Here is a 25121-nt window from a genome sequence, read left to right as displayed (position 1 = left end):
ACATCACACACCGAGACCTGTCGGGGGGTTGGGGGCAAGGGGAGGGAGAGCATTAGGACAAATACCTAATGCATGCGGGGCTTAAAACCTGGATGACGGGTTGATGGGTGCAGCAAATCACCATGGCACGTGTATACCTATGTAACAAACCTGCACATTCTACACATGTATCCCAGAACTTAAAGTATAATAATAATAAAAGAATACATCGTGTCTGACCCACCCTTCATTGTTACACAGATGAGGAAATGAGACCCAGAGAGATGAAGCGACTTGCTCAGGGTCACACAGCAAGCTAGCTCAAACTTGAGCCTCTTGAATGCAAGACTAGGCAATGTGGTGTGGTGAGATGAGGAACACCCAACATTTATTAAACTTACTGCCTGTCCTGCACTGTTCTAAGGGCTTTACAACCATTGTGTCATTTAGTTCTCATGACAACCCTAGGAGGTAGGTACTATTATGATCCCCATTTTAAAGAAGGAGGAGAGCTGTGTGCCCATCCTTTGTGGAGATTTTGGAAGTCCCCTGGTCTTAATTTTAACCGTGTGCTCCTGGGATTCGCAGCAAGAACACCTGTAAACTTGTCAGAAGCACAAAGTCAGGTTCCGCCTCAAACCTCCTGGATCAGAAACTTGCAGGGAGGGGAGGCAGAGAGCCAACAGGCCCTCAAGGTAATTCTGAGGCTTGCTAAAATTGGAGACAACAGCCCTAGTCTTACCAGTAGGATCTTTACACGCAATTTCTTCCAGTGCTCATCAGCTGTGTCCTGACTTGCTGCTTCTTACCTTCAATTTCAGATGGCACCTTTCCCCAGACTATGGGCTGCAATTGTATATTTCCATCTTATATTGCATTTCTCTGTCGGGGGGGCTTGTTCACAAATAGATTTGAGCCAGCAACGGCGCATGTTTAGGTTTTTAGTTCCCAGTACCGTGTGCTAGGAAAGGCCAGGAGAAAAGACTGATTCAGTAGACCTGGGTTTACTTCCAGCTGGGCTAAGAGTTCCTCATTCTGTAACTTTCCACATTTTTGTGCCCTACTTCCCTCCAACTGTAAATCAGATATATTCAAAACCAGCTGTCCCCACCCTTTTTCTTTTTGGAGACAGTCTCGCTCTGTGGCCCAGGCTGGAGTGCAGTGGCATGATCTCAGCTCACTGCAACCTCTGCCTCCCCGGCTCAAGTGATTCTTATGTCTCAGCCTCCCGAGTAGCTGGGACTACAGATGAGCACCACCATGCCTGGCTAATTTTTCTATTTTTAGTAGAGACAGGGTTTCACCATGCTGGCCAGGATGGTCTCAAACTCCTGACCTCAAGTGATCACCCTGCCTCAGCCTCCTCCCAAAGTGTAGGATTACAGGCGTGAGCCACTGCGCCCAGCCCCAGCTGTCCCTTTTTACTGTAAAAGTTTCATTTTGAAATAATAGATATGAAAGCACTTGGGAAAATGTAAGGCATTATTACAAGCTAAATGATTTATACAATCTCTTTTTCTTTTTTGGTAGATACTTTAAGATTCAGAAATACTTCATTTTTGGCCCCTTCCCTCTTTCTTTTTACAATAAATTCTTCCTCCTCGTCTGGTGGGAGTGTGGCCAGATGTGCTACTGGAACGTTCCCCCTGGACACATTTGCTGCCGTATGTCTGTGAGTATGGACATTCGAGGTACCTGGGTGGGTTGTGATCTGTCAGTACTGTTTTATCAACTCCCCTCATCAACTGCATTTCACTATTAAATCTCATTCATTGCATGATGTCTGGCCAGTACTGCCTGTTTCAGGATATTATGGTCTGAGTGTTTTTGTTTCCCCCCCAAAATTCGTAAGTTGGAATGTCACCCGCAATGTGATGATCTCCACAGATGGGGCCTTTGGGAGGTGCCTGTCATGAGGGCAGAGCCTTCACAAATGGGGGTGGGTAGCTTAGACAAGGGACCCCAGAGAGCTCTCTTGCCCCTTCCAACATGTGAGGACACAGCTAGAAGGCGCCGTCTATGAACCAGAAAGTGGGCTCTCAACAGGCACCGAATCTTCCAGCACTTTGATCCTGGGCTTCCCACCCTCCAGAACTGTGAGAAATTAATTTCTGGGGTGTATAAGCCACCTAGCCTACGGTATTTTGTTATAGCAGCCAAACAGACTGAGACACAAGGAGATCACCATTTACCTTTTTTTTTTGAGACAGTCTTGCTGTGTCACCCAGGCTGGAGTGCAGTGGTGTAATCTCAGCTCACTGCAGCCTCCCCCTCACGGGTTCAAGCAATTCTCCTGTCTCAGCCTCCCGAGTAGCTGGGACCACAGGCGTGCACCACTGCACCAGGCTAATTTTGTATTTTTAGTAGAGACGGGGTTTCACCATGTTGGCCGGGCTGGTCTCGAACTCCTGACCTCGTGATCCATCTGCCTTGGCCTCCCAAAGTGCTGGGATCACAGGCGTGAGCCACCGTGCCCGGTCTCTTAACATAAATTAAATAGAAGTATAATTGCTGGGTCATAATTCTTGAATCATTTGATGTTGTTTTCCTTAACAATTCATTTTTCCTGTCCCCAGTAGGAAACTCTCATGTGTTACTTTACCCTCTCACCAGCATCAAAAGCTACTACCTTTATAAAAAGTGGAACCAATTTGATAGGTGAATACATTGGTTTAATTTATGTCTTCAAAAAACTGGCGAAGAGGGTTTTTCTTTCCTAAGTTTATCTGCCACTTGTATTTTTCTCTTGTAAATTCATATTCTTTACCCCCTTTTCCATGTGTGAGTTAGGTTCTTCTTCTTCTTTTTTTTTTTGAGACAGTCTCGCTCTGTCACCCAGGCTGCAGTGCAGTGGGGCGATCTCAGCTCATTGCAACCTCTGCCTCCTGGCTCAAGAGATTCTCCTGCCTCAGCCTCCCGAGTAGCTGGAACCACAGGCACGCACCACCATACCCAGCTAATTTTTGTATTTTCAGTAGAGTTGGGGGTTTCACCATGTAGGCCGGACTGGTCTCAAACTCCTGACCTCAGGTGATCTGTCCGCCAAGGCCTCCCAAAGTGCTGGGATTACAGTCTTGAGCCACCGCACCCAGCCAGGTTCTTACTAATTTTTAAAGTTTATTATGTATGTAAAGAATATTAATTCTTAGTCATATCAGCTGCAGACATCTTCCTCAGTATTTTGGTTGCTTTAAGATTTTAAAAATAATTATGACAAGTTAAGTGAAATCCGTTAACATTTTCCTTGATATATTTTCTCTTTTTTCATTCGTTTTATTCTTAGAGCATCATTCTCCATCCTTAAAATTGTTGAAGGTTTTTCTACATAAGTATGCAGCGGTTTGCTTTTCACAGGCCCGTGTTCCCGGCGTCTCATTTCGGCGTCCTGAGATGAGGGAAGGCGCAGCTGTTGTGTCTTCTTCCTGCAGGTTCATCGCCTTGCTGGGGCTCATCCTCCCTTTGGCTGGAACAGTCTGCGTGGCAGCTAGGGAATGGGGGTCAGCCTGCAGGACATCGCAGGAACATGGGGCACCTCTGGCCACTTACGGGAGTCTGCCGCTGAGCAAGGCGGAGAGCAATGAACAAAGAAGCAGAATCCCACGGACGCACTGCCCGGCACATCTGCCCCTGTCAGCAGCCCCGAGCGGAGGAAAAAGTAGGCATTTGAATGAAACTAAGACCACCCAGGAGAGGTGACTTAGCCGAGTGTGCAGTTGGATACGAATGCCTACAGTGCTGGCTCCTAGTGAACGTCCGGCAGCTTCCAAATGTCAGTGTGGAGGTTAGATCTCTGCTCTTGACTGTCCCGTCTTTGTTTACCATCAGCGTGCTAAGGTCAGGCAAGGTCACTAAAAATGCTGCTTTATTTTGTGAGTACAATTATCCAGTGTGTTTTTGTGCTGATCAAAGACTAGGTTCAAACAGGGCTTGGGGTTTCACTGCGGCAATTCTCTGAGAACAATTCCGTGGCCACAGTGTCTGCTTTCAGTGTCACACTTATACACATGACCCGTAGAAGCTTCCTGCCATCCGCAGGAAGGTGAATGATTTACATAGAAACTGAAGGGAGGGTGTTGAGCTTGTAACACAAGGTAATTCACGCAGTACGGTACGTGTGAACCAGAAACAGATTAACCCAGCCTAGGTAGTGAGAGGCTGGATTTCATTGAGATAGACTGCACTGTGTTTTAGTGAAAAATCAAGAGCATTGCCTTCATTTCTACTGCCTGCCTATGCACCAAGGCAAATAGAATATCTCTCTCTCTAACCTTCAGAACATGTGGAATAAAAGGGCCAGGCTCAGTGGCTCAAGCCTGTAATCCCAGCACTTCGGGAATTCAAGGTGAGAGGATTGATTGAACTCGGGAGTTTGAGGCCAGCCTGTGTAATGTAGCAAGACCCCCATCTCTACAAAAATAATTTAAATATTAGTCAGGCAACAGAGAGAGACCTTGACTCAAAAAAAAAAAAAAAAAAAAAAAAAAAAAAGAACAGAACCAGAATGTGAATATTTGGCAGATTTCTTTTAGATCCAGGTCCACACAATTGTCCTTTTTTACTCCAACTAGGGGGATAAAAATAAAATGGAATGGCTGGGCTTGGTGGCTCATGCCTGTAATCTCAGCACTTCGAGAGGCCGAGGCAGGTGGATCACCTGAGGTCAAGAGTTCGAGACCAACCTGGCCAACATGGTGAAACCTTCTCTCTACTAAAAATACAAAAATTAGCCAGGCATGGTGGCAGGTGCCTGTAATCCTGGCTATTTGGAAGGCTGAGGCAGGAGAATTGCTTGAACCTGGGAGGCAGAGGTTGCAGTGAGCCAAGATCATGCCACTGTATTCCAGCCTGGGTGACAAGAGCAAGACTCTGTCTCAAAAAAAAAGAAATTTCAGTGAATGAACTAGAAGGATATGAAGAAATGATAAAGCAGCTTCAGGGAATATGCCTACTGTGGAAGGCATAGAAATTATTTTCTCAGATCCTACTCAGATTTTTTTTTTTTTTCCAGAGACAGGATCTCCCTCTGTCACCCAGGCTGGAGTGCAGTGGCATGATCTCAGCTCACTTCCACCTCTGCCTCCTGGCTCAAACGATCTTTGTATTTTCAGTAGAGATGGGGTTTTGCCATGTGTTGCCCAGGCTGGTCTCAAGCTCCTGGGCTCAAAGGATCCACTCGCCTCGACCTTCCAAAGTGCCGGGATTTTAGGCGTGAGCCACTGTGCCCGGCCCTATTCGGGTCTTAAGGCAAAAACAAAAACAGTAGCAACACCAACCAAAAGCTCAACAATAAAAACAAAACACATGTTTGTGTAAGCAGAGATATGGTATAAGAAGGAGCCAAGAAGGCCTAGAGGTCCCTGGCACAACCTCTTTCCCAAAGCTGGAAGCAGCTGTAGCAGCCGGGTGGCTTCCTGTGGACCCATCTGTGATGGGAAGCGCTGGCGGTCAGGCTTCCGAACGAGAGGCAATCCTTGCTGTCCTGTAATTCCCACCAGGGGCCCTGGTTTTGCCTTCTAGGGCCCAGAAAATAATCATGCTCTCTTGTTTCTATTGCAGCCCCATCAGATGTTGAGGGCAGTTATGGTGGCTCAGAATCCCTCAATTACTTCACACGATGTGGTTCTAGACCTCTGTCTCTGTGCCGCTACCCCCGCAACCCCGCACTCCCGCACTGGCAGCCTATAGACAGTTCCACATTTGGTGTGGCAGAAAGAGCACACGCTTAGGAATCCTGTCACCCAATCAAACCTGCTTTGATTGCTAACTCTGACTGTGGTCACATTGTGTGACCTCTGTGAACCTCAGTATCTACATGTGTAAAACAGGGGCATATAATGGGATCTGTGGAAGGAATTAAATGAGATCATAAGTACTTACCATCTCCTCCTAAATTCATTCCTTGTTTCCCCATTCTCTTCGGTTAAGCCAGGAGAGGAAAGAAAGGGTAGGGGCTTAAATCTGCCAAGGCTACATGCTTGGGCTGCTCTGACCTCGCTGGGCTGCTCTGACCTCGCTCAGTGACCAGTAGAGTCAGCTGGATTGCAGGGACATGCCACGTCCCCAGAGCTGGATTGCAGAGCCCAACCTTTTAAGGCTGGATGACAGGATTTAGGCCAGACATACCTGGTATGGTGTCAGGAACTGAAACTTTAGGTTCCTCACCCAAAATGAGGCACCCTATGATTGGGACATTAAAGTTATGTTACCTTTTTTTATCTGGCACATTTAACTGTGGTCTCAAAATGGGGGTTTTCCATGTTCTGTTGCCATAACAACTTTTTAATTTTTGTACTTAATACCATCAAAGGATGCTGGGCATGGTGGCTCACGCCTATAATCCCAGCATTTTGGGAGGCTGAGGCAGGAAGATTGCTTGCACCCAGGAGTTCAAGACCAGCATGGGCAACGTGGTAAAACCTCGTTTCTACAAAGAAATACAAAAATTAGCTGGGCATGGTGGTGTGTGCCTGTAGTCCCCGCTACCCAGGAGGCCGAGCCAGGAGGATTGCATGAACCTGGAGATGGAGGTTGCAGTGTGAACTGAGTTCATATCACTGCACTCTAGCCTGGGTGACAGAGCCAGACGCTGCCTCAAAAAGAAAAAACCAAAAACATCAAAGGTAAAATACCATGTCTCTGAATGTTTGAAAATAAAAATCAATTTGGAGAGACTCAGAGATTCAACATTTTTTTCTCTCTCCACTTTTACGTTAATCAGTGAGTCAAATCAACATAAGACCACCGTGTCTTCTAGAAGTTTGGAGCCAAGTTGGGTATTTGGATTCCTGACTCTTTATCCTCCAAATAACCATTGCATTTGCTTAGAATGGTTTCCTGTTACATGAGCCTGTCCTTTGCTATTTAGATGAGAAAAATATGAGCGAATGTATGAGGAAGTTTTCATGACATACATACATAGCTATGGATTCAGGCCCTGGGCATCAGGGCTCTTACTTAATGGCCTGTTGTTTAAAGTGGGCTCACTGTGGCCGGGCGCGGTGGCTCAAGCCTGTAATCCCAGCACTTTGGGAGGCCGAGATGGGCAGATCACGAGGTCGGAGGTCGAGACCATCCTGGCTAACACGGTGAAACCCCGTCTCTACTAAAAAACACAAAAAACTAGCCGGGCGAGGTGGCGGGTGCCTGTAGTCCCAACTACTCGGGAGGCTGAGGCAGGAGAATGGCGTAAACCTGGGAAGAGGAGCTTGCAGTGAGCTGAGATACGGCCACTGCACCCCAGCCTTGACGACAGAGCGAGACTCCGTCTCAAAAAAAAAAAAAAAAAAATGTGGGCTCACTGTGATTGAACAGAGCAGAAGTGGCTGCAAGGTTTTTTAGAGCATTGTCACAACCAATGGGTCTCAAACTTTGGCGAGCATCAGAGTCACCTGGATGACTATTACAGCACAGATTCCTGGGCCCTGACCCAAAGACTCTGACCTCATAGGTCTGTGGTGGGGCCTGGGAATGTGCATTTCTAATAAGTTCCCAGGTGATGCTGAAGCTGCTGGCTGGGAGACCTCCACTTTGAGAACCGGTGATTGCCTGCATCGTTTCATCCAATCTTCTCCACGTCCTCATGGTTTATAACACTTTCCATTTACAGATGAGCTAAGTGAGTCTCAGGAGCAGTTATTTTCAGAAGCCTTTATAAACCGCTGATGGGTGAGTTCATTCACGAGTAGAATTTAGACAGAAAAACATAATAACAAAACATATTGAGCACTAGCTTGCCACATTAGGCGTCAAACCAGATATTTGATGTTCTAGAATCCTCATCACAACCCTGGTCAAAATTATGCCCATTCTAAAAGTGAAGAAACTGAGGCTCAGGGAGGCTAAAGAAGTTGGCCAAACCTGGCAGAGCCCGGGTCCTGTATCTCTTCACTGCTCGGGAAACTGAGGAGGAGCAGGTGCATCAGCTCCAGGAGACTGTCGTGCTGTACTCATGGCCAATTTCTGAGTGAAAACCCCTGTGAATGAAAAGGGTGGGTGTGGTGACTTCAGACAGAGACGCAATCACAAAGAGTGACTTAAATGGAAATACTTGTATTCACGGCTGGAAATTCAAAATGTTAGGTAATTAAATTCTTCAGTTTAAGAAACTGATTTAGATTTCCAGAGCTTGATTATGAGCCAGACCTTATTTGTGAATAAGTTTTAATTCTGCAAAAACTTCTTTGTGCCCACAATGTTGAAGGCATGGGGCTCTGTCCAGGCAGAAATGGAAGTCTCTTGGAGCCGGCTTGAGCTTGGAGGCCCCTGTTTTGCAATTCCAAACACTTGCTTGGTTCTCAGAATAGGTAAACATTAAATTCTTTAAGAATGGGAATGAATTAAGAAGATGGTATTAACCATTCTTAAAGTGATAGGGCTTAAAATAGTGGTAGGAGTAGCTGCGTTCTCAAGAGTACATACTGTGGGTTGCCTCTGTTTAATGTGATCTATAAGCATTATCTCATTTGTTTTTCATGATAATCCTATAAAATCTACTTTGATTATTTTGCAGATGTGGAAACTTAGACACAGAGAAGTTAATTCACTTGCCGGGGGGGGTCACAGAGCTGATAAGTGACAGAATCAGAGCCACGAGCATCTGGCTGTATAGCCTGTGCCCTAAGCTCCTGTGCCAGCAGTCCCTCTGTTTTTGTGCCTATACTTTGACCTACATTATTTATTATTATTATTATTATTATTATTATTTTTGAGATGGAGTCTCACTCTGTCACCCAGGCTAGAAAGCAATGGTGCAATCTTGGCTCACTGCAACCTCCACCTCCTGGGTTCAAGTAATTCTCCTGCCTCAGCTTCTGGAGTAGCTGGAACTACAGGCATGCGCACCACGTCCAGCTAACTGTTTTGTATTTTCAGTAGAGATGAGGTTTCATGTTGGTCAGGCTGGTCTCAAACTTCTGACCTCAACTGATCCACCTGCCTTGGCCTCCGAAAGTGTTGGGATTACAGGCGTGAGCCACCATGCCCGGCTCATTATTCATAAGCAACTAGTCCTCAGAATTGCAGGGGTGTTCTTTCACGTGAAGTGCTTGCTTTGTGGATCACATCGATTCTTACTGATGTCTGCGTTCTCCTTCCCTCAACTCTTCGTCAAGCAGGACTGGGGTCAGGGGTTGGCATCTCTGGGGCCTGAGCTTGGGCAGCGTATTCTGCACAAAGCATGTGGGGCACCAAACTCAGGTCAAGTCTGTTAGCGAAAGTCAAGATTCAAAAGGGAGGGATACTAAGTATGAAAGTCCACAGATAGATCAAGAGGGAACCGTGGAGGCTGAGCTGAGAAGCCCACGGTCAGAGCAAGAGAGCCTCCGTGTAACTGCCAAGATCTGTGGATTGCACTTTGGTTCTTGTTGCGGGGCGGTGTGTGGATACCCTGGCAGTCAGGGTGGACAGTAACACCTTTGCTCTTGCCCAGGGTTTCTAGGAGCCATGGTTCATGCTCTGGAGTGCTTTTCTTGGCAGAAGAATGTGCCAGCCATCTGGACTACAAAGACACCAGGCAGCACCTGCTCTGCACTGAATGGCATTCGTGTTTTGAGTCTTCTGTGGATCATCTCGGGACATACCAGTCAGATGACTGCATGGCTGTCTTTGGGTGCGGAGAGTTGATGAGCCTTTACTCTGGGAGCAGTCAGGGAAGAGACACTCTTTGGTATGGCGGGATCATGGTGGCCAAAGGATGGGGGTCTGGCAGCCTTCCCACGAGCAGCCTTCCTTCTGTTTTAGAGACACTGTGTGTGACCTCCCATCAGTAAGGTTTCCAGGCCAGTGTCTAGTGGCTCATTTCACTCTCTCTAGGTACAAATCAGGCACCTGGCTGCCAGGTGAATACTGATACCTGGGTATTGTATTTTCGTTATCCAAAAAGCCGAGTTCTCTCTCATCATGGTTAACGAAGCCAGGACCTAACATTTATTTTTCCTTGAAAAGCAGACAAGCATAAATAAAAATGGTCCACTAATATCAAATCAGTGTTTCTCCACCTTCTTCTTGCTGCTACCGTCCTGAAGCGCTCCTATCAATAATAGTGGTACTCTCTAAACAGGGGGCAAACACAGCCCAGGGCAGATTGAAGAAGCCTCCTGGGTGATCTGTACCAGCCCATGATAGGTAGTGCTACAGTCCAAGGGGGTTGTGGCCACTGTGACTGCACGAAGGAGCTTAAAGCTCCTGAACGACGGTTAGGGACCTCAGTCACCACCTTTTATTCCCAGTCTAACTTCTCCTCCTACATGAGTTACAGTGATTCTTCTTCTTCTTCTTTTTTCTTTCTTTTTTTTTTTTTTTTTTTTTTTTTGAGACGGAGTCTCACTCTGTTACCCCCTGGGCTAGAGTACAATGGCGTGATCTTGGCTCACTGCAACCTCCACCTCCCAGGTTCAAGCGATTCTCCTGTCTCAGCCTCCCAAGTAGCTGGGATTGTAGGCGCCCACCACCACAGCCGGCTAATTTTTTGTATTTTTAGTAGACACGGGGTTTCACTATGTTGGCCAGGCTGGTCTCGAACTCCTGACCTCGTGATCCACCTGCCTTGGCCTCCCAAGTGCTGGGATTACAGGCGTGAGCCATCGGCCCGGCCTATAGTGATTCTTAAAACCTGCCCAGTACAACCAAAAGTTGAAGGTGTTCCTCTTGCTTTTTCTGAAAAGAGAAATCACATGATTTTCTTCTATGAAATAAAAAGACACTGCTTTTTAATGTTTGTTACAGATAATGTGCTTGAATGGAAAAGCAGAGTGCTTAGAAACCCACTGTACATTTACTCTCGGAGCGGTCCCTTCTATCTTGGAGTTGATACATTTTTCCTGATCAGGTAATAAGGTTGAACTATGTTTTCACTGCTGTGGGGCTTGTGGTGTTTGTTCTGGGATGTGTGTGTGCGTATGTGTTACCATTCTCACTCTAATGAGAAAAGCTGAATGACCCACATTTATTCACCTGGGCCTTTGTCCATTTCTAGACGGTACTGTTGTCACAAGAGATTCTCCACTGTACCTTCAGTTTATTACATGAGTTACGATGGCTCTATAACACAGGCCTTTTACAAACATTGATTGTATTCATCAAAATTGTTTATTTCAGTACTTCTCAAAGTCTGACCCACAGAGTAGTACAGGTGCTTGATGAAGTTCTGAATTCTCGCTATAGCGAAATGGGAAAAATTCAGAAAATGACATGATGTTTCAGAAAGTTATGTTTATTTATATGAACTATTAAGAGGTAAAATTTCTTAATTGAGAAGTGTCGGGCACTGTGGTAAGCACTTCGAAATAGTATCTCATTTAATCCTCATGAAAATTCTAATTTTTGTTTTTAAAAATTGGGGTAAAATTTACATAACAAAATTAACCACTCAGTGTAAAATTTCGGGCATTTAATACATTTACGATATTGTGCAACCCCCCCCTTTTTTTTTTTTTTTTGAGATAGAGTCTCACTCTGTCGTCCAGGCTGGAGTACAGTGGCACAATTTCGGCTCACCACAACCTCTGCCTCCTGGGTTCAAGTGATTCTCCTGCCTCAGCCTCCCGAGTAGCTGGAACTACAGATGCTTGCCACCACACCTGGCTAATTTTTATATTTTTAGTAGAGATGGGGTTTTGCCACGTTGGCCAGGCTGGTCTCAAACTCCTGACCTCAGGTGATCTGTTCACCTTGGCCTCCCAAAATGCTAGGATTACAGGAGTGAGCCACTGCACCCAGCCTGTGCAACTACTTTTATCTACTTCCAAAGGTCTGAGAAGGCTTGTCTGATGGAAGAGGTGCTATTTCAGCTGGGATCAGAATGGCAAGAAGGAGCTGGCCATGGGAAAATCTGAGATAAGAAAGTTCAGGCAAAGGGTCAATTAGTGCAAAAGTGCTCAGGCAAGAGCGGGGAGCCTTGTTAAGGAGAAGAAAGAAGGGTGAAGCTTAGTGAAGGTGAGGAAGAGTGGCAGAAAACCCAAGAGAAGGGCAAGGGTAGACCATGGGGGACCTTGTAACAACACTAAGGAGTTTAGACTTCAGTCTTGGTGGAACGGGAAGGAGTGAGAGAGCTTGTTTTAATCTGGACAGTGATGTGATCTGATTTATTGGAAAGATGATCGCTCTGGCTCCTATGTGAGTAATGCACCTAAGAAGGGCAAGAGTGGAAGCAGGATTGACGAGGATCGATTTGCCCTATTTCAGATGAGAAATGGTAAGGCTGGGGTGGTGGTGGCTGGAATCAAGAAAGAAGGTCACATTCAGGATATGTTTAAGATGTGGAATTGCTAAGGCTTGTTGATGCATCAGATGTGACATGTGAGAAAAGAGACAAGTTGAGGATGATTTCTAGATTTTGGTTTCAGTGTCTGAGTCGATGGTGATGGCATTCATTAAGATGGGAAAGATGGGAGGAGAAGCTGGGTCTGGAGGGAAAACCGAGCTTTCTGTTTTGGATGAATTAAGATGAAGAGGCCTTTTAGACAGCCATGTAGAAATGGCAGGTGAGCAGCTGACGTATCATAAGTCATATCATAACTTGTGATATGATAGCTGATATTCATAAGTCATATCATAACTCATGATATGGTAGCCGACATTCATAAGTCATATTGTAACTTGTGAGATGGTAGCTGACATTCGTAAGTCATCTCGTAACTCGTGATATAGCTGACATTCGTAAGTCATATCATAACTTGTGATATGGTAGCTGACATTCGTAAGTCATATTATAACTTGTGATATGATAGCTGACATTTATTTGTAAGTCATATCATAACTCATGATATGGTAGCTGACATTCATAAGTCATATCATAACTTGTGATATGATAGCTGATATTCATAAGTCATATCATAACTTGTGATATGGTAGCCGACATTCATAAGTCATATTGTAACTTGTGATGTGGTACCTGACATTCGTAAGTCATATCGTAACTCGTGATATAGCTGACATTCATAAGTCATATCATAACTCGTGATATAACTGACATTCGTAAGTCATATCGTAACTTGTGATATGGTAACTGACATTCATAAGTCATATTATAACTCGTGATATGGTAGCTGACATTCGTAAGTCATATTATAACTTGTGATATGACTGCTGACATTTATTTTTAAGTCATATCATAACTCGTGATATGGTAGCTGACATTCATAAGTCATATCATAACTGTGATATGGTAGCTGACATTCATAAGTCATATCATAACTGTGATATGGTAGCTGACATTCGTAAGTCGGGAGATCAGTGGAAACATCAAGCCTGGAGACGTAAATTTTGGAGTCCTTGGGATACAGGAGGCATTTAAAGCCACAGTATTGAATCTGATCACATTAAGAGGAGAATGGAATGACCGATGGGGACTGAAGGCCAGGACCTCTGGTGTTCCAACCTTTAGAAGCTGAGAAGAACCCACAAAGGAGTCTGAGAATGAATGACCAGTGAAATGGGGCACAAGTCAGACACTGCGGGGACCAGGAAGCCAAGAGAAGAAAGCGCCTCAAGAAGGAATGCTGTGGTCAGCGGGGCCCAGCGCTCCGGGAGTTCATTGTGTAAAGAAACAATCTTTGACTTTGGCAACCAGAAGCCTTTTGGTGACATTGTCAGGAGCAGAGTCAGTGGCGTGGTGGACATGGAAGTCTGGGGGAGTGGGGTGAGGATGGGAGGATGTAGACACAATGACTTTGGACAACTCTTTCAAGATGTTTTGCTGTTTTAGGGAGCAAAGAAATGGAGTGGAGCTGGACTCTGTACGGGGCACAAAGAAAGGCTGTTAAAAGAGAAGGGACCCAAGACATATCTGTGGTATGTTGAGAATGACTGAGGAGAAAGGGGCAAACTGATGGCTGCTGGAGATGCTATTGTCGGCCAAACTACAAGAGCCACAGAGCAATGTTTTCATAAGTGCCCCCATTTTTTAAAAAAGGCCACTAAGGCCAGGCATGGTGGCTCACACCTGTAATCTCAGCACTTTGGGAGCCCAAGGCAGGCGAATTGCTTGAGGCCAGGAGTTCAAGATCAGCCTGGACAACATGACGGAGCCACGTTTCTGCTAAAAATACAGAAATTAGGTGGGCGTGGTAATCCCAGCTACTCAGGAGGCTGAGGCAAGAGAATTGCTTGAACCCAGGAGGCGGAGGTTACAGTGAGCCAAGATCGTGCCACTGCACTCCAGCCTGTGCAACAGTGAGACTCTGTCTTGGGAAAAAAAAAAAAAAGTCATTAAATTCAAATGTGTGTGACCCACCCAGTTAGGGGAGAACTAGCTCCCATGCTGCACAGAACAATGGTAAGGGATTACTAATCACCAGCCACCTTCTGTGCCACCTACCTCCCTAACAGCCTGGTTGCTTGATTCCTGTTCTCCTTCAAGGTTTTACACAGCAAAGCCTTCCTCGTCCCCTCTCTTTGAAGTGCAACTACCCAGCCTTCTAGACTTCATTTTTTCTATTTATCCACATACTATAGCTGCCATTTTTGATTGATTAATTGTCTGTGTCCTTTCAGTAGAATGTAAGGCATAAAGTTTGTTTTTCTGTTTTGTGTACTGCTGTGTTACCAGGTCACTGAGGCAGTGCTAGCCACAGAGTATGTTCAATAAGTCATTGTTGAAATGAATGATTTCTTGTCTTATCTCCAGAATCTGGTGTGATAGTTTCTTGTGGTAATGCTGAGAAAGAGGGATGCAGAATGAGCTCAGACCTATCCATTAAGGTGGCAAGTAGCCCAGACAGGCCAGGCTCAGGGTCCACAGTATGCAGCAAACCAGCAGTGATAGGGGAACCCCTGGGTTCCAGACTTTCCAAGAGGGCAGCACTGGGTCTCACCAGGCAGAGGAAGCCCAGCTGCAGAAGACCGGGAGTGGGCCCCTGGAGAACGGGGAGGTCTGCCCACAGGGCAGCAGGCAAAGACCAGAACTCTGTTCCCTATAAGCCAGGCAAAAACAACTGTATGCTAGGATGGGACTGACTGGCAGGGTCCAAGCCCTGGGAGGGACACCGGCACAGACAGATCAGGATGGCAGGCACCGAAGCCAAACTCAATCTGGAGACTAGAAAAGCTGTCACTAGGATGGAAAGATAGAGGGCACGAAAGGCCACTGGTCATCTCTGGATCATCAGTGGGAATCGGAGACACCAGAGAAGCCACCAGGTCAGTCCTGAGATATCTAAAGCACAGGCCAAGGCTATTGAGATACCAAACAGCCCAGAAAACTACAAATATATAAAGATGACGTATCTGCCACCTGGATTGGTCTGGGGTCAGGGAGGGCCGTGCCTTGCCTTATGTCAGTGGTCCTCAGACAGCCATCCCACTGCAAATTCACCAGCATCACCTGGAATTGGTAGAAGTGCAAATTCTTGGGCACCACCCCAGACCCACTGAATCAGACTTTCTGGGGGCATGGGTCCAGCAGTCTGGACTGTCAGAAGCTCTCCGGGTTGTGCCTGCTGAAGCCTGAAAAGCTCTGTGTGAGCCCAGGCAGGAAGAGCTGAGGCCAACAGAGGTGGCGGAAGCCGGGCAGATTCTGACAGCAGCCTAGAGACGGAGAAGTACATTTCTTTTCTCTTTATCTCTGTTTGCTTCCATTTCTCACCATCAGTCTCCGTGACTGTCTTTTTCTCCTTTTCCTTCAGTTTTTATTGTATTACTTTCAAAGTTTCACATTTTCTTTTGAACAATGGAACCATTATTAATAGTGATACCTAGTATTGCCATTATGCTAAGAGCTTGAAATCTTTTATCCCATGCAATTCTCACAATAAACCTCTAAAGCTGGTACACATATCATCCCCATTTTTACAGATGAGAAACTTCTTGATGTTCAGTAATGAGGTGATTTGTCCAAGTCTACACAGCTAGTAAGGTTAGAATTAGAGCTTAAGTGTAGCTTGTTTCACAAGGAAACCATGTCTTACTCACTTTGTCACTGATATTTACATAGCAAAACCAAAGCCTTCTGATTATCCTGAAGAATAATTAGTTGGCGACTGTTTTGTAATCCTCTCCTACCTCTCGGGCTGACTTCATCTATCACTAGTGCGTGCTTTTCTCTGTTGCAGTGTGTTCAAGTCTTTGGGTCTTAGCCCCGTGGAGTTAGTTATCTTGCTTACAGCCTGTTTCCCTGCCAGCCTTTCTTGTAGCCCTCTCTTGATGAACTTGCAAGCCGGGAGGTGCGTGCCCACACACACAACGAGGCCCAGGTTTTGCTTAGCAACCGTGCTGGCAGAGCGGGAGCCAGTCACTCTGAAAAGAAAGAATTGCCCTGATTTATCCTTTCCTGAAATTAAGAGGAGGCCGGAATCAGAATTGGCTGCCCTGCTTCCCCCTCTTAGCACTGTCTTTTAGATGTCTCTATAAATTTTGTTCCTATTTAATGAGTCCAAGTTGCTGCTTTTCAAAGGAAAATCTGGCAGGCAGAGAATAGAGACATTCTCCAACCCTGCCTGATCCCTTCCAAGTCCCACCCAACCCACGGCTTTGTTTCGCAATAGGAAATACATTAGCTCCTTAGGGAAACACCCACAAGGATCGCTGGTACAAATGTCAAAAGGGCGCGGTGGCTCAAGCCTGTAATCCCAGCACTTTGGGAGGCCGAGGCGGGTGGATCACAAGGTCAGGAGATCGAGACCACAGTGAAACCCCGTCTCTACTAAAAATACAAAAAAATTAGCCGGGCGCGGTGGCGGGCGCCTGTAGTCCCAGCTACTCAGGAGGCTGAGGCAGGAGAATGGCGTGAACCCAGGAGGCGGAGCTTGCAGTGAGCCGAGATCGCGCCACTGCACTCCAGCCTGGGCAACAGCGTGAGACTCCGTCTCAAAAAAAAAAAAAAAAAAAAAAAAAAAAAAAAAGAGAAACTCACATACTTGCTTACCATCCAGTTGCAATTAAAAGGCATCACTTTGGTTTCTTTAGCTGCACATTCTGGGTAATGAATTTGTCATCAGGGTGTGTTGGTTAAGAATTCTGCGATCTTGGGCAACCCTCTTAATAATCTGTAGGTCTCACTTTTCCCATCAGAGAAGCAGGAATGATAGTATCTTCCTTTTTACCTAATAGAGCTGTTTATTCATCTATTCAATCATTCACTCAACAAACAACTATTTATTTATTTTTTTGAGATGGAGTCTCGCTATGTCATCCAGGCTGGAGTACAGTGGCATGATCTCAGCTCACTGCAACCTCCGCCTCCCAGGTTCAAACGATTCTCCTGCCTCAGCCCCCTGAGTAGCTGGGACTACAGGCATATGCCACCACGCTCAGCAAATTTTTATATTTTTATTAGACGTGGTGTCTTGCCATGTTGGCCAGGCTGGTCTTGAACTCCTGACCTCAGGTGATCCACCCGTCTCCCAAAGTGCTGGGATTACAGGTGTGAGTCACTGGGTCCTGCCAACAAACGTTTTTTGCAAAGTAGTTTGGTACGACTGGAGAAGGAAAAGCAATCTCATTAGCGAAAGTACTTTGAAAGTCACGTGCTTCTACACAAATGGAAAGTCTTGGTGTTATTATTTCAAAAGACCCAATGGTGGTTGTTAATAGTGGTCAACAAATCTTTCTATCTCCTTCCCTTTTGGGCACCTGGCAACATTCCACTTCCTGGCCCCATTGTGATTGGGTGGGTCACATCATTAGTTCTGACCAAGTGGTACCTGGTATTGCCATTATGCTAAGTGCTTTAAACTCTTATGCTAAGAGCTTTAAACATGACACTTTTAGATTAGACAGTTTCATTGCTAGTTTGTGGCCCTCCAGAAGGCTGTTGTCATCTTCCATGGTCACTGGTGAGGTTTCAGACGGTGGCTGCTCTGTCAACCTGGGCATGCAGCATGAGCAAGAATAAACCAATTGTTTTTGGCTGGGTGCGGTGACTCACACTTGTAATCCCAGCACTTTGGGAGGCTGAGGCGGGCGGATCATGAGGTCAGGAGTTCAAGACCAGTGTGGGCAACATAGTGAAACACCGTCTCTACTAAAAATACAACAATTAGCTAGGCGTGGTGGTAGGCGCCTCTAATCCCAGCTGAGGCAGGAGAATTGCTTGAACCCGAGAGGCGGAGGTTGCAGTGAGCCGAGATTACACCACTGCACTTCAGCCTGGGTGACAGTGGTAGACACCATCTAAAAAAAAAAAAAATTATTTTAAGACTTGGAGGTGCTTTGTTAATGCATCATAATTTATTCTATCCAGATTGGGACAACCAAATGAATCAATCAGTGAACTGTATTATTGATAAGTAATTCCTGTGACAATTCTTCTTTCTCTTTTAGTGGTTGGTTAAGTGCAAGGTCGTTTTTAAAGATGCATCAGAATTCAGACAAAGGAATAACCCCTAAAGTCATACTCAGATACTTTCTCAGTCGCCTGGCAAGGTAGGTGTCACGTGTGTCTGTGTGAAGAGAGTCCACCGAACAGGCTTTGTGTGAACAACAAGGCTGTTTATTTCACCTGGGTGCAGGTGGGCTGAGTCCAAAAACAGAGTCAGCAAGGGGTGGTGGGATTATCATTAGTTCTTATAGGTTTGGGGATAGGCGGTGGAGTTAGGAGCAATGTTTTGTGGGCAGGGGGTGGATCTCACAAAGTACATTCTCAAGGGTGGGGAGAATTAAAAAGAACCTTCTAAAGGGTGGGGAGATTACAAAGAACCTTCTTAAGGGTGGGGGAGATTACAAAGTACATTGATCAGTTAGGGTGGGGCAGAAACAAATCACAATGGTGGAATGTCATCAGTTGAGGCTATTTTCACTTCTTTTGTGGATCTTCAGTTGCTTCAGGCCATCTGGGTGTATACGTGAAGGTCACAGGGGATATGATGGCTTAGCTTGGGCTCAGAGGCCTGACAGTAGGTTTATTTACATAATTTCTCAATTCCTCATTGCTGTGTAATAATTTATTAGTTTTCTGTCTTTAACCTTCTTTTAAAAGAATTTCCAGGCCGGGCGCAGTGGCTCAAGCCTGTAATCCCAGCACTTTGGGAGGCCGAGACGGGTGGATCACAAGGTCAGGAGATCGAGACCAGCCTGGCTAATACGGTGAAACCCCGTCTCTACTAAAAAATACAAAAAACTAGCCGGGTGAGGTGGCGGGCGCCTGTAGTCCCAGCTACTCGGGAGGCTGAGGCAGGAGAATGGCGTAGACCCGGGAGGCGGAGCTTGCAGTGAGCTGAGATGCGGCCACTGCACTCCAGCCTGGGCGACAGAGCGACACTCCGTCTCAAAAAAAAAAAAAAAAAACAATAAAAGAATTTCCAAAGAAAAGTAAACTGAAATAGTTTTGTTCCCTAAATACAGTTGATTTAAGCTGGTTTAATATGGTTCAAATTCTATTGGGAAAAATACCATGAAAACTGGTATGTTCCACTGGCAAAAACATCCTTAGTCCTCAGCTGATGGGCAGCAGAGTTCAATAAATGCACTGTCAGATTTCCATGGAATCTGTATTCAACAGGAAAATTTGTTTGTCTGCAAATTAGTAGTAATTGGATCCTGTAAATCAGAGTGCTAATGGTAATGATAAAAATAAAACGATACATGACCACGAGAGGAACTTGGTCGAAGCTCTGGGCCATGGCCATTCTGCTGGGAGGGAGGCAAGAAGAATGACGATTTTTTTTTTTTTTTTTTTTTTTTTTGAGACGGAGTCTCGCACTGTCACCCAGGCTGGAGTGCAGTGGCGCCATCTCTGCTCACTGCAACCTCCGTCTCTTGGGTTCAAGCAATTCTCCTGCCTCAGCCTCCCAAGTAGGTGGGATTACAGGCACCTGCCACCATGCCCGGCTAAGATATATATATATATTTTGTATTTTTAGTAGAGACGGGGTTTCACTATGTTGACCAGGCTGGTCTTGAACTCCTGACCTCGTGATCTGCCCGTCCTGGCCTCCCAAAGTGCTGGGATCACAGGCGTGAGCCACCGTGCGTGGCCAATGGTCTTCTTTAGGAATGTGTGGTTGGTTGATGCAGAAGGGATTCCAACATTGGGGCAGAATATGGAATCAGTGGTAGCAGAGTGGCAGTGATGGAATGAGACAACCAAAGTTAAGGGCGGAGGGGCTGGGCACGGTGGCTCATGCCTGTAATCCCAGGCATTTTGGGGAGGCCCTTGGGAGGCTGAGGGGGGCATATCACTTGAGGTCAGGAATTGGAGACCAGCCTGGCTAACATGGTGAAACCCTTTCTCTACCAAAAATACAAAAAATTAGCTGAGCATGGTGGCACATGCCTGTAATCCCAGCTACTCTGGAGGTTGAGGTGGGAGAATCACTTGAACTCCAGAGGTGGAGGTTGCAGTGAGCCAAGATTGTGCCACTGCACTCCAGTGTGGGCAACAGAGTGAGACCTTGTCTCAAAACAAACAAACAAAAACAACAAAGTTAAGGGACAAAAGGAAACTTCAGCTCATGTCATCCAACCCTGCCACTGATGTATTTTCTACGTTGTGGTTATTTGCTGAGCTGGAAGCCAGCACTCCTGACTCCCGGTTCACGTTCATCTTGTTTCCACACTGTCACAAAATAGGAAGAGGAGTGTTGTCATAATATTTGGAGCTAGTGAAATGCAGTGGGCATGTGCAGACTCTGTAGTTGGGCGGCTGAGCGTGTATTCTGGCTCAGTCACACAGCAGCTGAGTGACCTTGAGTAAGTGTCTCAGTCTTTCTGTGCTTGAGTTTGCTCATCTCTAAAATGGGAAGAATAGTGACACTTCATAGGACTCTTGTGAGGATTCAGTGAGATAATGTATGTAAATAACTTGGAAGCGTGCTTTACACATAGTAGGCCCTCAATAAGTAGGAGCTATCATTATTAGTGTGGTTGTTATTTATACCTTTTAAGCTTTCCATCAAATAGGTGAAGAATGGGGACAAGCTAAGGCATAGACCTTTGTTGGTTTCTTTTCACCACGGTCTTTGTGGTTTCTTCCAAGCTTTATAAAATCTAACCCTCCTCCAGGGAAGGACAGAAGGCTTATGATTTCAATAATATTTTGGGTGTGTGGCACTGGGGTAAGCAGCCTGTCCTGCCCTGAGGTTTTCTGGGGGTGAGAGGCTGGCATACAGGCTGAGGGGTCATGGTGATGAATACTAAGAGGGGTTAGGTGGGGGTTGGGGCAGGGGATCTAATGGCATGGTGGGTTCTGCTTGGGAAACCAACTTTATTTTATTTTATTTTATTTATTTGTTTTTTGAGACAGAGTTTTGCTCTTGCTGGAGTGCAGTGGTGCAATCTCAGCTCACTGCAACCTCCGCCTCTCAGGTTCAAGCAATTCTCCTGTCTCAGCCTCCCGAGTAGCTGGGATTACAGGCGCCCACCACCACGCCCAGCTAATTTTTGTATTTTTAGTAGAGACGGGATTTCATCATATTGGTCAGGCTGGTCTTGAACTCCTGACCTCAGGCCCACCTTGGCCTCCCAAAGTGCTGGGATTACAGGCATGAGTCACCATGCCCAGCCTATTTATTTATTTTTTGAGATGGAGTCTTTCTGTGTCGCCCAGGCTAGAGTGCAGTGGCATGATCTTGGCTCACTGCAACCTCCTCCTCCTCCTGGGTTCAAGCGATTCTTCTGCCTCAGCCTTCTGAGTAGCTGGGATTACAGGGTTCCACCACCATGCCTGGCTCATTTTTGTATTTTTAGTAGAGACAGGCTTTCTTGTCTTAGCCAGGCTGGTCTCTGTTTGGGTGAGGGAAAAGGGACAAGATGGAGGAAGGTGAACAAGATGGAGCAGTTCCTGTTGTTTCCGGGTTCTTCATCACAGATTTTCCCACGCCCGGGAAAAATTCCCGTGCCGGGGAAAAGAACCAAATCAACTGAGCCTGCACAGAATGACGTCAAGCCGGGGACACCGAAATTCAAGCAGCCACTCCTACACACACACCCCAAACTCCTCCCCCTCCAGCTCCCAGGCATAAAAGTCCACCGCCAGCAGGAGCCGGCTGACTTCTTCGGCCCCCCACATTTGTGGACTGGAGAACATCACCCGAGAGCGCGGCACGACTTCCCTGGCCCCCCCCACCCACACCTGAGGACCAGAGAACCTCGTCCGAGAGTGTATGCATATTTGCAAATAAAAGGCTGCCACTTTCTTCGCTCATTTTGGCCTTTGTTGATTGAGAAACAAAACAGTCTCAAACTCCTGACCTCAGATCTGCCTGCTTTGGCCTCCCAAAGTGCTGGGATTACAGGTGTGAGCCACTGCGTCCAGCTTTGGGAAACCTACTGCAGGGTAAAAGTCTGGAGCTGGGTATTGAGCAGAGAGGGGTTCTTTCCAAGGTGGATAGAGCAGCAGTGGGGGCAGGAGGAGCACGGGGTGAGAGTGAGGTGGTAGTGAGGCCTTGTAAGGCAAGGACCCCAGTGAGTAAATTACTGCAGTATCTGGGCAGGAGAGCAGGTTTTCACTGGCAATTGGCAGTGGGAATGGAGAGAGGAGAAATCAAGGACTCAGGAATTTTCTGGCTTGAGCAACATGGCAGGTGGTGCTGGCATTCTTGAGCTGGGGAACTCTGGAAGGAAGGCAGGTCAGAGTGGGAGCTAGGGAGACAATCAGTCCAACCTGGGAAAAAACTGTGTTGAAAATGGAGGGAACTGTCACCAACCCACAACTCGAACTCACCTTCACTAAGGTAACCCGTGACAAAAGAGTCATGCTCCTGGCCATTTTGAGGTTCTCACGTGTGCTGGTATAACTCACTGATGCTACCTGGTTAGCACTTATCACTTGTCTGCTTATCTCCAGGAGGACGGGGTCAGACCATCTGTTTACTCACTCATTCTGTGTTCACTGGAGGCCCATTTTGTGCCAGGCACTGTCCTAATCCCTGAGAATAGTTTTAATAAGCCATGCAAAGGTGCCTTCCAGCCCATAGGTTACATTCCAGTGAATAGAGGCAGACAATAAATAAATGAATATGCAATTTGAAGTTGCAGCATGCAAATAAATGTATGCTAGGCCAGGGAGGATGGCTGCTACAAAGTGATCATTTGGAGAAGAGGCGGCTGCAGTGGCTCATGCCTCACAATCCCAGCACTTCAGGAGGCAAAGGTGGGATGATCCCTTGAGCTCAGGAGTTTGAGACCAGCCTGGCCAACATAGTGAGACCTCATCTCTACAAAACATACAAAAAATTAGCCCAGTGTGGTGGCGCGTGCCTGTGGTCCCAGCTCCTTGGGAGGCTGAGGCAGGAGGATTGCTTGAGCCCAGGAGGTGGACGCTTCAGTGAGCTGTGATTGCATCACTGCCTTCCAGCCTGGGTGACAGAATGAGACTTTGCCTCAATCAATCAATCAATCAATCAATCAATCAATCGAAGTAAGCAAGGTGGAGGCTTTTTCCGGAAGGGCAGTCATGGGAGGTGACTTTTGGCCAGAGCCTAGAAGAAAGTAAAGGAATGTTCTAAGCAAAGAAAATCCTGTGGCGGAAGAATGGTCCATTCTGGGAAAACCGAATCACAAAGGTCCTGGGAAAGGAGGAGTGTCGCAGTGTCTGAAGAGCCTCAAAGAGCCCAAAGGTGCTCTGTGGAGTGAAGCGAGCCACGTGGACAGTGGGAGGAATGAGGTCAGAGATGGGCAGGGGCTGCCCTAAGGATGCTCCCTGTTGTTCTGAGACAGAAAGCTTTGAAGGATCCCAGCAAGGGAGTGGCATGGGGAGATTTACATCTTGCAAGACTCACTCTGGCTGCAGGGCAGAGAATGGCTGTAGGGGCCAGATACGGGGAGACCATTTGGGAGCTATTGCAAGTGATTATAAAATCCCCAAACTTAACTTCTAGGGGTAAGTCAGGACAGAGATTATCTAACAGGAAAGGAAGAGAGTAAAGCTCTAGAACCGTGGAACTGCCTGGTTATGTCAACTAGCAGCTACGTTTTAAAAATTAAGGTGTTTTTTTTTATACCTTGTGATAAAAATGTCTAATTATAACACAAGGTTATAGCTAAAACAATCGGTCCCCCTTCCAGTCTCACTCCCCGCAGGACACCTGTATTTAAGTTTCTTAGGAATTCTTGCAGAAACTTTCCACGTACATATAAGCACTGTTCTTCTCCTGCACGCGTAGGATTGCACTGTATACTTCACTGTTTGCATGTGATGTGTTCACTTATAATACAGAATTGGCCTATTTCTCTGTTAGCACACAAGGACCCACATCCCTGATGTTAAAGGTTATCAGTACGGCACAGTGGGGTGTACCATTATGTATTTAACTTGTCCCCATTAGTGGGCATGGAGGTAATTCTTTGCTGTCTTAGACAATGGGACAATCTGTATATATTTTTGTGCACGTGTGTAGATCTGTTTGTGGGCTAAATGCCTACAGGTGGAATTAGGGGTTTTGGGCATTTAACATCGTAATGTGCATTTTCCAATTTACCTTCGTAATGTGCATTTTCCAATTTACCTTCCTACCCACCAGGTATGAGAATCCCTGCTTCTCACCCCTCCACCACACTGGCCAGTATCCCACATTTTAATCTTTGAAAACCCACTTTGACTTTTATTTTCTTGGAAACTTGGACAAAAATGTAGCACGTGTACATTTTAGGGTGGTTTAGATGTATCAAACTGTTTTCTTGTTTATCTCATTAGATTGTCAAAAAATCTTAGAAAGCAGAAACCCTCATTTCCCTTTTAGACAAGAGGAAAGAGGAGACATCACATGATTTTCTCAGTGTGAAAAGTTTAGACAAGCTTGATACTCAAGGCGTGGCCCACCCAACAGCCTGCAGACTCCAAGTCTGCATTTTAACAAGCACCCTGGGGAGGGGGGACTTGGCAGAGGTGAGGGATGCTGCCTGGAGTGGGGGGCAGGGGGATGCTCCCTTCTGCTCTGCTTCTGAAGGGAGCAGCGCTGACTACTTTCCCCGGGGAGGGGAGGCGACAGATGGTGGGAAGGATGATCAGAAAGGCGAGGCCGGAGACTTGTAGGGGCAGCTGCAGGGCAGCACGGTCAGATGGCAAACATGGCAGGACCCAGTGCCTAGGACCCAGGGAGGCTGTCGCCGGAGCAAATGTGCAGGCGAGCTGATCTGGGAAGCTGTGTCTTGACAGAGTTGCCTGCCTTTTCTCTATCACATTGATCAACAATTCCACTCCCTCTCCTGGAATGCTTACCACCCTCCCACCCACCGGACACTCTCTATGTAGGACGTTCTCATTGTGGGGA

At 46.4% G+C, this 25121-nt stretch overlaps 1 protein-coding gene across 1 annotated transcript in view; it reads left to right on the top strand.

Annotated features, from left to right (window-relative positions):
• Window positions 1-25121, top strand: part of LOC102125936 (O-acyltransferase like protein-like) — a 76361-nt gene that overhangs the window by 31672 nt on the left and 19568 nt on the right. The window contains exons 4-8 of the mRNA XM_005586562.4: window positions 1510-1651; window positions 3408-3634; window positions 9407-9586; window positions 10702-10804; window positions 18235-18336. Of these exons, the coding sequence (XP_005586619.3) occupies window positions 1510-1651; window positions 3408-3634; window positions 9407-9586; window positions 10702-10804; window positions 18235-18336 (754 nt within the window). The remainder of the gene's footprint in view (window positions 1-1509; window positions 1652-3407; window positions 3635-9406; window positions 9587-10701; window positions 10805-18234; window positions 18337-25121) is intronic.

The sequence above is a fragment of the Macaca fascicularis genome, chromosome 18 (assembly GCF_037993035.2).
Source record: "Macaca fascicularis isolate 582-1 chromosome 18, T2T-MFA8v1.1".
NCBI classification, from domain to species: Eukaryota; Metazoa; Chordata; class Mammalia; order Primates; family Cercopithecidae; genus Macaca; species Macaca fascicularis.
The sequence above is the reverse complement of the archived record's forward strand: the minus strand, read 5'-3'. Positions and strand labels throughout refer to the sequence as shown.